We start from the raw sequence: 11,807 nt of genomic DNA, 5'->3' as shown, positions 1-11,807 counted from the left end.
CTTCAGTGCCACACTCGAGAACGTCATGCAAAGACTGGAATGGGAAGGAATGGGAGTGAAGATAGACGGACAGCAGCTACACCACCTCCGCTTTGCTGATGACATCGCTCTAATAACACCAAACATTAGCCAAGCAGCCGACTTCAACCGTGAGTGTGGAAAGGTCGGACTACAGCTGAATCTTACGAAGACAATGTTTATGAGAAAGTCTCGTTCTTGACATTCCATTCGCTCTCAACGGAACGACCATCTCCAAATGCAACAGTTATGTGTACCCAGGTCGAGAAGTCAACATGATGAATGACCTGGCACCTGAGTTGCTCAGGAGGAAGAGAGCAGCTTGGAGTGCCTTCAAGAGCATCGAAGAAATAGCTAAGAGGACGAAGAACCTCCGGCTCCAGGCACATCTCTTTGATTCCACTGTTCTTCCTGCATTAACATACACCTCAAGAGACCTGGGCCCCACAAAAACAGGATGAGAACACTCTTTTAGTCTCCCAAAGAGGAATTGGAAGAGCTATGCTTGGAGTATCATACCTCACTCAAATGAGAGAAAGAATCTAGAGTTCTGACCTCCGTCGATGGTCAAGCATGCTGAAAGTAGACTATAGACCAAACATAATTGCCACTCAATGCCTCTTTTGCAAACCACAACACCCAAAAGGAGAGAGAGAACAAAAGGGAATGCCCTGCCACAGAGGCAGGGTGGGATGGGGGGGATGGGGCGTGGGAGGGATACTGGGACCCATGATGGTGGAAAATGGGCACTGGTGGAGGCATGGGTATTTGATCATTGTATAATTGAAACCCAGGCACAAAAATTTGTAAGTCTACAACTGTACCTCATGGTGTTTCACTAATAAAAATTAAAAAAAAAAAAGAATCAGGGATGTTGTCTCGTTTGCCAAGGCGTCAAAAATCAGATGGGCAGGACACGTAATGAGATTTGGAGACGACCGCTGGACTAGAGCTGTTACTGACTGGATTCCACTGGTCATCAAAAGACCGCGTGGCCGCCCACCTGCAAGATGGTCAGACTTGTTCGTCAAGACCCTGAACGATCGGTTTGACGCTCTTCATGTTCATAGAATGAGCAGACGCCATTGGGCTACACTAGCACGCGACGGACAAATGGAGACATTACTGGCGTCCGCTCAAGCAAATTGATGAGTAATAGGATGTCAAGTGAGCAAGTGATTGTGTGGGTGGATGTGTTAACTTTAGGGTGTAAGGTTGAGGAGGGGTATCTTCGCAGGGGCCAAAGGGCTTACTTCTGGCTCTGAGCTCAGGGATCACGTCTGGCAGGGTTTGGGGGCCTTATGTGTTTCCAGGTATGGGAGCTAAGGTCAGCTACATACAAGGAAAATGCCCTATCTGGCATTTTCTCCACCAAGAGCAAAAATACTTTTCATTTTACATTTATACATTTTCAAAAACTAATTAAAATGTTTTATTTATGTTGAAAGTTCTATGTCTGATTAGGTGATTTTTACATCAATAGAGACATTATTATCATAATCTTTTACTTATTACTGCACTTAAGCATTATCTATATTTTCTAATATCAAGACAATATTCCCTTAAGATAAAACTCACATTTTTCTTGTTTTTTGGGTCACATCCGGGAATGCTCAGGGTCTACTTTTGGCTCTGCACTCAGGAATTACTCCTGGCGCTGCCTGGGGCACCTTATGGGATGCTGGGGATTGAACCCAGGTCGGCCACACACAAGGCAAACGCCTTCCCCGCTGTACTATAGTTCCAACCCTAAACATACTTCTCTATTTTTATAGGCCTGTTCAGATTTTTCCTATAAATTTTCTTCACTTATGAAAATTTGTATTTACCTTTTTAATGTAAATTTTAAAATGTATTAGCACAGAATTAATCATATTATGAATTTATATTTTTAAAGATTCATATACCTCTAAAAACTCAGCCCTTGAAAAAAGTTCACTTTATCAACTATCATTGATTTACAATTTCGTGGACTTTCAGATTAGCTGTGTGTAGGTCTCTCCACCTTCAAAAGAACAAAAATCAATCTCTCATTTATAGGATAAAAAAGAAACATAGATAGTAAGGGAACAACAAATGGCCATCATTGGAATGGAAAGATTTTGTCTACAAAGCCGAGTTTACAAAGGAAGTGGGGGATGGATGGGAGAGACCTTTCAGGCACTATTTGGGGGGAGCAGGTTCTGCTGATGGGGTGGTACTGGAATGCTGATATACAGCAAATGCACTTTTAAAAGTTTCTTTTAAACATATTGCAAACTGTGTTTAACAATACTGAAAGCCTGGGTACCTCAATAAAAATGGTTAAAATAATTTTTGTAAGTCTATTTATTATTTGGTCACATATCTTCTTTAGAGAAAAGGAGATACTGGATTTGCTCAAAGCACTTCGCAGTAGCAAATACGTTTTTGTGAAGGTTGCCCTATTTTTAGGATGACAAACTAAAAATAAAAGGGGTATCTTGGGTTTAGATCAGGGTTATTTGAGCGATAAAGAAACACAAACCTTTTGCCTGGTTTGGTCAGACTGACTCTAAACTGAATGGCATAACTTAGACAAAAGTCATTAGAGATACAATTCACGTATATTCCTCAAATTTCTAACTTGGCATAAGACTTAGAATGTTCGTTACAGGTACAATTCAGGTATTTCTCAAATTTCTAACTCTGTGAAAGGGGAGCAGTTAAAGTGTGAAAGTCACTAAAAATTGTATCTACTTCATCTCCCTACCCCAAGACACTACCTAGTTTCTGAAAGGTAAATCTAATTTTCTGGATTTTGCTATAGGCCACATTCTAAATGATGAAAATACAGTTATCAAGAGAATATGAAACCACTGTTCACAGGGTCTTTCTTTTTGATGAATCCTCCTACATTGATATAAGGGGAAAAAAAAGAAAAAAGAAAACCACTTCCATCTTTCCTTAAAAAGATTGGATTGTAGGCTAGAGTGATACATGTAGGCCAGAGTGATACAAGGAGGTAAGATGTTTGCCTTACATGCACTAGATCTGAGTTTGATCCCTGGCACCCCAAGTCCGCCAGGAGTAATCCCTGAGTGCAGAGACAGGAGATAACCCTGAACACTGCCAGATGTGGCCAAAATTAAAAAAAGATTGTGGAGGTGGTGGTGGTGGTAGGGGTGTACTGCAAAGAAACAAAAACAACTTTCTCAGTATGATCCAAGTTTAGGAGTTCCTTATACTTGCAACTGTATTTCCTTTTTTTGTTGTTGAACCAATTATAATCACTGAGGATTTTTAAATGGATTTTCCTAAAAAATCCAAAGTGAAATTATATAATGCCATTTCTTTGGAAATGAGTTTACTGCTAGCATTTACACCCCCCCCACGCACGAATGTACACCCACTAAAAGATGGAAGTAGTGATTACGAATTTACACTAATCATATATGAAGAGGTTCATGAAAAAGCTAATATTTGTAAATCGCTATGTAGTAAAATAATTGGATTTGAAAAACTGGAGGAGAAAAATTCCACAGGCAAGACAGACATCCAAAATGGCTCAACATAATTTATTTTTTTATGTTAAAATGTACAGAGTTCTTTTGAAAGTACTTGCTAGAAAGGGGAAAAAAAGGTGATATTACATACAAGGAGAGGAAGGGAGACCAACTGGCCCAGGAGCGCATGACATGGAGAAATACAAAGGCATCTAGGCACCCCTTCCCCTTAGCTTACAAGTCACCATGAACAAAGTACAAAGAGGTTACAAAACAGGAAAAGCAAATATAAACAGACAGGAATAGACTTAGCTTCATTTGTACATGCGGCTTTTAGAGGCATCTGGAGCTCTATTCACACACTCTAGAGATCTCTTTAAAGAGAATTTTTATCTTTCTTAAAATAGTTTTTAATATTCTACAACAAAGATAAAAAATTTTAAAGATGGAATGAAATGAAAAAGCTCTTATTTTAAAAGGCATCAAAGTCACTAACAGTGAGTTTTTAAATTTCTTTTTTAGAAGATTACCCAAGTTATCTTGCTAAAAATACATTTTTTTTAAACAGAAGTGAAAAAATGACAGGTACCAATATTACTGTGTTGGATAATTTCTTTTATAATATAGAAAAGAACATTTTCTCTACAATAGTTCTACAGTCACAAAAAGGCTTGTGGAAAAGGGAGCTGCCCGATTGATTTTTTTTTTCCAAAGAAACAAAACCAAACACAACCGCAAATCAACAGAAACTGAATTCACGGCCCTCATTTCAACAGCTTCTCCTTCTGCCTTGACCCACCCTCCTCCCAATATACCACCCTCCCAACCCACCCCATCCCTACCCCAATCAGGAAGCAATGACGTAGCTGAAGATGTAGGGGAGAGGGCAGAACAGTGCACTTTCTACACAGATGATTGGGAACCGGAATAGTATATACAGAGAAACTGGGTCCTACACAGCCTGCACATGCTCAGAATTGGTAGTGGTAAGATGTGAAATCCTGCCTTTTTCTATCTAGTACATTTAATTGAAAGTCAATTAAAGTGTATAAAAAAACAACAAACCTGTGCATTTGAAAAAATTTAATGCCTAATTAGTACTTCAAAAATTTATCTATATAAAATGTACAAATAAAGGAGAGAATTTAATGCTTACAGGTATTTCTTTAAGCAGTACTTCCCCCTTTTGGATATTTGACTGCACATACCAAGTGGTATAATAGATAGTTTCCATCTTCTAATGATGGAACATATATATAGATATATATATAAGATATATATAGATTTTTTTTACCTATCCCTGGAGTAAGTAATAGGAAGAGAATGGGTGAACTGGCTATAGAAGAGAAAAGAGAATGAGTTGGGAGCAACATAGGAGCCTGCTAAAACCCTGCTGTCCAGATTTGCCCTACTATGCTGGTGGTTGGTTGATCTTCTCTTCTCTTTAGCCACTCACAGGAGGGGCTGGTGCACTCTGATTCACAGGGGAAAAACTCAGGATCTCAAGACAAACAAAAACGAGAGGTATGTATCATTTAAATAGCTATAAAACTCACACCATGATCTTCCTTATGACACACATTCTGCATCATCTCTTCCAATATAAAATAACCAGTGTCAAAAGTTTGTCAGATATTTTTCAAATCATGAATTGTACAGTCATTCACCATCACTTTATGAAAGAATGTAAGAGTTTAATCACTGGGGACTGCCATTTGAGTTTAATCAGAGTCAAAGGCTCAAGAATCAAGACCCTTAGCATCTCAAAGTACATACTAAAAATCAAGAGGCTGCATGGAATATGTGCGCATTATGGCTGATTTACCAGGTGGTAAAAAATCAAGAGGTTAATTTCCTCTTTTTGATTGTAAATTGACCTTTTCTATTCCTCCAAAACTGGATTAGGAATGCAAACAGCGTTTCACTGAGATTCTGCTGCTAATTGAGACTTACAGTATTTTTGTGTCTCTGAGTGCTGAGTGGGAATAGTAAAAAAAAATTATATTACACTTGATTTAAGAAAAACAACATTTCAATGAAGTCCATCTATAATGAAACATTCTTGGGGAAAGGTTTCAAGAGGTGTGTGCCTGTGTGCGTATATGTGTAGGGAGTGGAGGGGATTTTAAAAGGAGAAGCATTTTCCTGCCTCACTTTAATAATAATAATAATAAAATAATATTAACAATAAAAATTTTAAGGAGCTTGGGTTGTTCTCCATGTCCCCATCCGAGTCTCCCATAAGTGCCTCCTGCTGGAATGAAAGTAGGAAATGAAAAGTTGGTTTGGAGGAAAGGGCGTGGTTAACCCTTGAGATGTATATATAACATTTAAAAATGACAACATTGGGAGCTGCAAACAATGAGGGGAAACATACATCTTAAAATAAAATAAAGGTATTTTACTTGTACACAGATTCTGTCCATGTGGTGTGTAAAGAAAGTAAGGCTCTTTTTAATTATGAAAAGATTTTTGTGCATGTTTCCCCTATCCCCAAATCCATTTTCAGATGAATTCTATTGTAAAATGTTCAAGATTGTGAAGAAAACCAAATCTCAGAACAAAATGAACCCCCCAAAAAAGACAAGATTTTCTAAAAAATAAAATAAACCAAAGAAAAATTCCTCTAAATCTACAGCAATATTTTAACTGGAAAAAAGGTCCATTTTTCTCTGGTTTGTCAGTATAAAAGGTTCCTTTATTTATATATTTTTAAGTTTTTATTCCAAGTTCATCTTGCTCATCTTCTCATGTAAGGTCCGTTGAGTGACTGCTTGGGCACCCCAGCAGCATTCATGTAGCTGTGATGGGAAGGGCCAGTGTACATCATGTTCCCATGAGGGTTTGGCTGCATAGGCTGCTGGCTATAGGCCTGGCTCCCCATCATCCCCATCTGCATCTGCATAGGATACTGTGCTGTCTGGTTCATGTAGGCAGGGTTACTATGGTAACTGCTGTTCATCATGGGCTGTGTCATTCGATAGCTGTTCATGGCATTCAAGGTGTTCATATTCATGGAATTAACATTATAGGCAGGGGTTGGCATTAAATTAACCCCCATGTTCATGCCACGCTGAACAGCCAATGCACGGGGACCAGCTTGCATGGCAACTGCTGGTGTGCTGCGGCCATACAACTGCTGCTGGTGAGCAGCCGCAGAGGGTAGTGGCGCAGACTTGGAGCGAATGGAAATGTGCCCCTTGACTGGCATTTGCCCTTGTAACCTCTGAGTGTGTGGAATGCCAATGTTGGTGGCAGACATGTTGCACTGTAACAGAGGTGACGTGAGGTTCATTGTGGTGGATGCCAAGTTTGGGGGTGGTGTCATGGTGGCTTGTGCTTGAGGGGTCCCAGCTAATGGATGAGATGGAGCTAGCTGAGCCAGTCCTGTATTAGACAAAGAAACACTGGTTGCATAGGAAGTCACAGCAGGAGAATGGCTATAAGGCATGGCATGAGGGTCCATAATGGTGTTAGTCAGCTGCTGCAACTTAGCTAAACTGAAAGTGGCTGATGGTTGAGAATAGCTGCCGGCACCAAAATCCCCTGGAATCCTCTCGTAGATACTTATATTCCCAGTGCTTCCAGATTCCGGAATCTCCATGATCATAGGAGCTGGAGTGAAACTGTTATTCATACTACACTGTGACAGGGGGGGCTGCTGCTGGGGTGGGGGCGGGGGCTGAGGCTGCTGGGGCTGAGGTGGCGGAGGTTGCTGCTGCTGCTGCTGCTGCTGCTGCTGCTGTGGTGGCTGCTGCTGCGGTGGCTGCTGCTGTGGTGGGGGTTGCGGTGGTGGTGGCTGTGGTGGCGGCTGTGGCTGCTGCTGCTGCTGCTGTGGAGGCTGCGGTGCTGGTTGTTGTTGCTGCTGCTGCTGCTGCTGCTGCTGTGGTGGTGGTGGAGGTGGCTGCTGCTGGTTACTGGGAGGCCTCTCCACTACACAACTCTGAGGTGATTTCATGCTGCAGTTGGCAGCAGCCTGGACATTATTTTGCTGCATCATGCTGCAGCTGTTTCCCATGTTTGCCATTTGCTGAGTGACAACACAACTGTTCTGGGTGAGGCTGCTGGAGGATGACAACCCACCATAGGAGCAGCTGCTTTGAGAAGAGTTATTGCCACAAATGCTACTGCCCATTGTGGAGTCATAACTGCTAGGGTTCTCATAGTTTTCTGTAGTACTCTCAATGCTGCCCAGATCACTGAAGCCACTGTCCACCACCTGCTGAGAGTGGTCTGATACAGAAGGCACATCCATCATGGGGCTGGTCTCCATGTTCTGCATAGAAGGGGCGGACAGGGATCCTTGTTCTGGGCTGATCTGGGTATAACCACTTTCAAGGGCAGGCACATTGGGACTGCTGACAGAACGGACTGACTGGCTGGGATGAGAATGAACAGAAGATATTGGACTATTATGTTCTGAAGTATGGCAGTCTTCAACCATTGACATTTGAGGGTCTTCATCAGTCTGAGTGTAACTCTGCAAGGTCTGACAGGCTGCCAGAGTTTCTTCACAATCTTGGTAAGCTCCCTCATGCTCACTGCTTTCCTCTTGAGTCAAAGACTGCACTGCTTGCACGGTTTCCAGGTCCAGTTCACTATGAGGAATCTCTTCTTCCTCTTTTAATTCAATTAATTCTTCTTTAGAATTTGAATCTTCTTCATGATCATCCTCAGACCCTGGCATATGCTCTGATACCACAGATGTTTCATGAGAAGTCTGTTCTTCTTCAGAATCTGGTTCTGTTTCATCTTTATCCTTTGTATTTTCCCTACTACTCTGCATATTTGTATCTAAAAAAGAGTCTTGGCCACCAGGGGGTTCCTCCTTGACATCTTCCCTAATGGGCTGCTCCTCTAGTTCGCTTTTCTTTGATTCCAGATGACCATCATCTTCATCATCTGCATCATGATCTTCATTCTGGTTGGTCTCTTCAGTAACTTCATCTTCTTCCTCGGGTTCTTGTTCTTCCAGTTCCTGTTGCTCTTCCTCTGACTGCCTCTGCTCTTCTGAGACTCGGGGTTTCTCTTCTTCCTCTTCCACCTCAGGTTCTTTTGTTTCGGCCTCGGGACTATTGCTGCTATCCACTGGAGAAGCTGCGCGAACTTCACTGCTGGTTGTGTCTTCTTCCTCTCCCTCTTCAACCTCTTCTGCTTCCATATTAATTTCCTCCTCTTCCTTCCTTTCCTCAGTTAAAGTTAAGTCTTCTTTTGGTTCAACAGTTTCTTCCCTCTCTTGAATTTTGGGTTTACGTATAGGTTTAGGAATGGGGACAATGGGCTCAATGATGCATTCTTGAGTAGTAACAGGTAAGATTTCCCGATTCAACTTAAATCCTGGTTTGCGACCAGGTCTTTTCTTCCAGTGGATTGGTTTGCGACTCTTGCCTTTGGGCCACCCCTTTTTCTTTTTCATAGGTGTGGATGTATCTGGCTCAAGTGGAGAATCCTTCACCTCACATTTTCTCAAGTGAGATACTGGCTTTAGAATAGAAGTGTCTGTAGAGGGGAAATAAAAAAAAAAGTTACAACATCATATATTTTAGAGTGCTATTTGCTGAGATGACTACTAAAATCTTTAATCATTACAACTTCTGGTTATCTTCAAGTTAAGGATTTGAAGGAGAAGCTTAATTGATGGCATCTTCAAATATCACACAGAAAATTACTTTGCAGAACAATGAAAGAATCCTGGCCTGGGCAATAGTCTGTTACCATCAGTTAATTAAAACCAGTTCAGGTATGCATAGTTTAGAGAAGCTACTCTAAGATTCAGTTTTAGTTCATTTTAGAATGGAGTTATGTAAAGATGTAAATAATGAGTACTTCTGACAACTTTTACACTTCAGGGTTTTTCAAGGTTGTATCTGGCAATGCTTGAGACCATGTAGTTCTGGGGCTCAAACTCAGGCTGTATGCATGCAAGCAAGGTGTGCCTTAATCCCTATAATATCTCTTGGAATCCAAGAAAAAAATTTAAGGACCAACACATAATGATTCATTAGAAATAAACAATACACTAGAATTATTTTCTCATTAGTCTTCTTTTAATGTGTAGTAAGATGTATATGCTAAAAATTTTACCACGTTAACCAGTTTTAAGTATACAATTTTTTTGAGAGTGCTGGAAAGCCCAGGGACTATTTCCAGTAGCACTCAGCCCAGTGAACTCTACAACCAAAGTGCCCAATACCATCCACCAATGCCTTTATTTGTTTGGGGGCCACATCTGCAGTGCTCAGGGTTTACTCCTGGCGCTTCACGCAGGGATCATTCCTGGTCTAACTCAGGGGACCTATGGGATGCTAGAGATCAAGCCCTTGTTGGTCACATACAAAATAAGTGATTATATTTGGTCCCCTTATATTATTTCTATCTCATTATTCCCTCTCGGAGAGCCCGGCAAGCTACTGAGAGTATTCGATATGCCAAACACAGTAACAACAAAGTCTCCAATGGAGACGTTACTGGGCCCGCTCGAGCAAATCGAAGATCAACGGGAGGGCCTTTACCTTTATTCCCTTAAGCCCCCCTCTTACTGCTTCATAATCTCAATTTTGCAATCCAGGGTGAAAGAACTACCATTATTTGACATTAACCATTCCCTTATTTTGTCTCATATCACAGGTTGAAAAAAAAGAGGGGCCAAGAAGTACTGAGAAGATGAAGATGAATGTTATTTGCTATGTCTTATAGATTAGCAAGTTATCCCTTACTTTCTTAGTGGGTTGTGTTCATTTTTCAGACTTTTCCTTGAAGACTTTGATATTGCTACTGTGATACAAATACCACAGTCAACAGCTCTTTGAAATATACATACCATCAGCATCATCTGACTCTTCATCATCTTCTTCATCTTTAGATTTTCTTTTGGAAGAAGATTGACGCCTAAGAACATCTTGTGAGGACAAACGATGGAAATATCCTCTAGGGAAAAGCTCATTTTCATCATCTTCCTCTTCTTCATCAATTTCAAATGTGGGTTCTAATCTTGGCATTGGTCTCTCAGAGTCTGAGTCTTCAAATGGTTCATCTAATACCTCAGTAGTCTCAGAAATGGTCTCTGTGACCACACTGCTATTGTGGTGCTTGCGTTTCCGGACTCTTCTCCTTCTGTGAAGAATTGGTTTCTAGTTCAAAACAAAGTATTTACAGTAATGAGTTCTGTTAGTGACATGATTAATAGTTTTTAAAGCATAAAAGAATTAGCACATATAATTGAGGAAGCTGCTTCTCCAGGCACATTTTGATTATTTCAAAATACTACAGTAAAACATTATCATAGATAAAAAGATATTAGATAATTAAATTCAAGTTTGTAAAACCTCAAGTAAGGGTTCTAATTTGGCATGTTTAAAAAGCAGATATAATTCCCTAATTAATAGTTCAGTTAAATTTAACACACTAGAGTTATCTATTTTAATACTGCAATAGCAGAAGCTAGTCCTTAGTAAAAAGAGACTAGCAGAAGGTAGTCTCTTACAAAGAGAAAGAAAAACAAAATCAAGTTCTGTTTTGTCTACTTTTAAAGATGAGAACTCTCAGTAAAGCTGTATACCTCTTTGTAAGCTATTTAAAAGTTATAACAGAACATAGAAATATGGAGCTAATAAGTATTTATCTGATGTCAGTGAAACATTTTAAAAGAAAATCAAATCTGCTTTTGGAATCTGACATACCAGACACAATATTGTAGCAGGGTTGAACTAATACTTGAAATCACATAAAAATAAAATGATGCACCAAAGATGATCTAATCCAATTACCTCTTTCTAGAGAGGTTAGCAATGTTAAGGATTTGTTCAAGTGCATGCTCATTAGTGTAGAAACAGTTGTAAAATAGTCTCTGATGCCTGATCAGTACTTTTTTTCGTAAAATTCCAAAAGCTCTGTTTTGATTTCATTGCCTGGTCCTCTAAGGCATATTCTGTATAGTCCTTTAATGAATAGTAAATTTATTCCAGACTCACTTCTACTTACTTCAAATTTACTAGTTCTTTCAGTTGAGAATACAACTTTTAAACTAGGTTAAACACAGCCCTACTCATTGAAGAAATGGCTGATTCTAGGATTGGGGCAGAAAATAACATAAGAGAAACCTCAAATATCTTATAGTAATTAAAGTAAGTGTTCAAGACAAACTAAAAATCTTCACAATAAAGGTCTAAATTCAAGGGACATAGTGAATTTGAAGGAGCTTCTAGTGGTCAAAAGCTGGCACAATCTAAATAACAAATTAAACAGTGGTATTATAACTCAAAGTACAAAGTAAATATTCTATGACCCCTTACTGATGTTAATAAAAATAGGTGGGGAAAGAATGGC

General features: G+C 39.9%; 1 protein-coding gene across 2 annotated transcripts in view; it reads right to left on the bottom strand.

Moving 5' to 3' along the window:
- Positions 1-4,729: 4,729 nt before the first annotated feature.
- KAT6A (lysine acetyltransferase 6A) overlaps positions 4,730-11,807 on the bottom strand; it is a 117,786-nt gene continuing 110,708 nt past the window's right edge. For both annotated transcript variants that reach the window (XM_056116910.1, XM_056116911.1), the window contains exons 16-17: positions 10,303-10,612; positions 4,730-8,981 (exon numbers count right to left, since the gene is read on the bottom strand). In XM_056116910.1, the coding sequence (XP_055972885.1) occupies positions 6,223-8,981; positions 10,303-10,612 (3,069 nt within the window). In that variant the 3' untranslated portion in view covers positions 4,730-6,222. The remainder of the gene's footprint in view (positions 8,982-10,302; positions 10,613-11,807) is intronic.

Source organism: Sorex fumeus, unplaced genomic scaffold, assembly GCF_029834395.1.
Source record: "Sorex fumeus unplaced genomic scaffold, SorFum_2.1 ptg000033l, whole genome shotgun sequence".
Taxonomy (NCBI): Eukaryota; Metazoa; Chordata; class Mammalia; order Eulipotyphla; family Soricidae; genus Sorex; species Sorex fumeus.
This window is presented reverse-complemented; position numbering and strand designations above follow the sequence as displayed.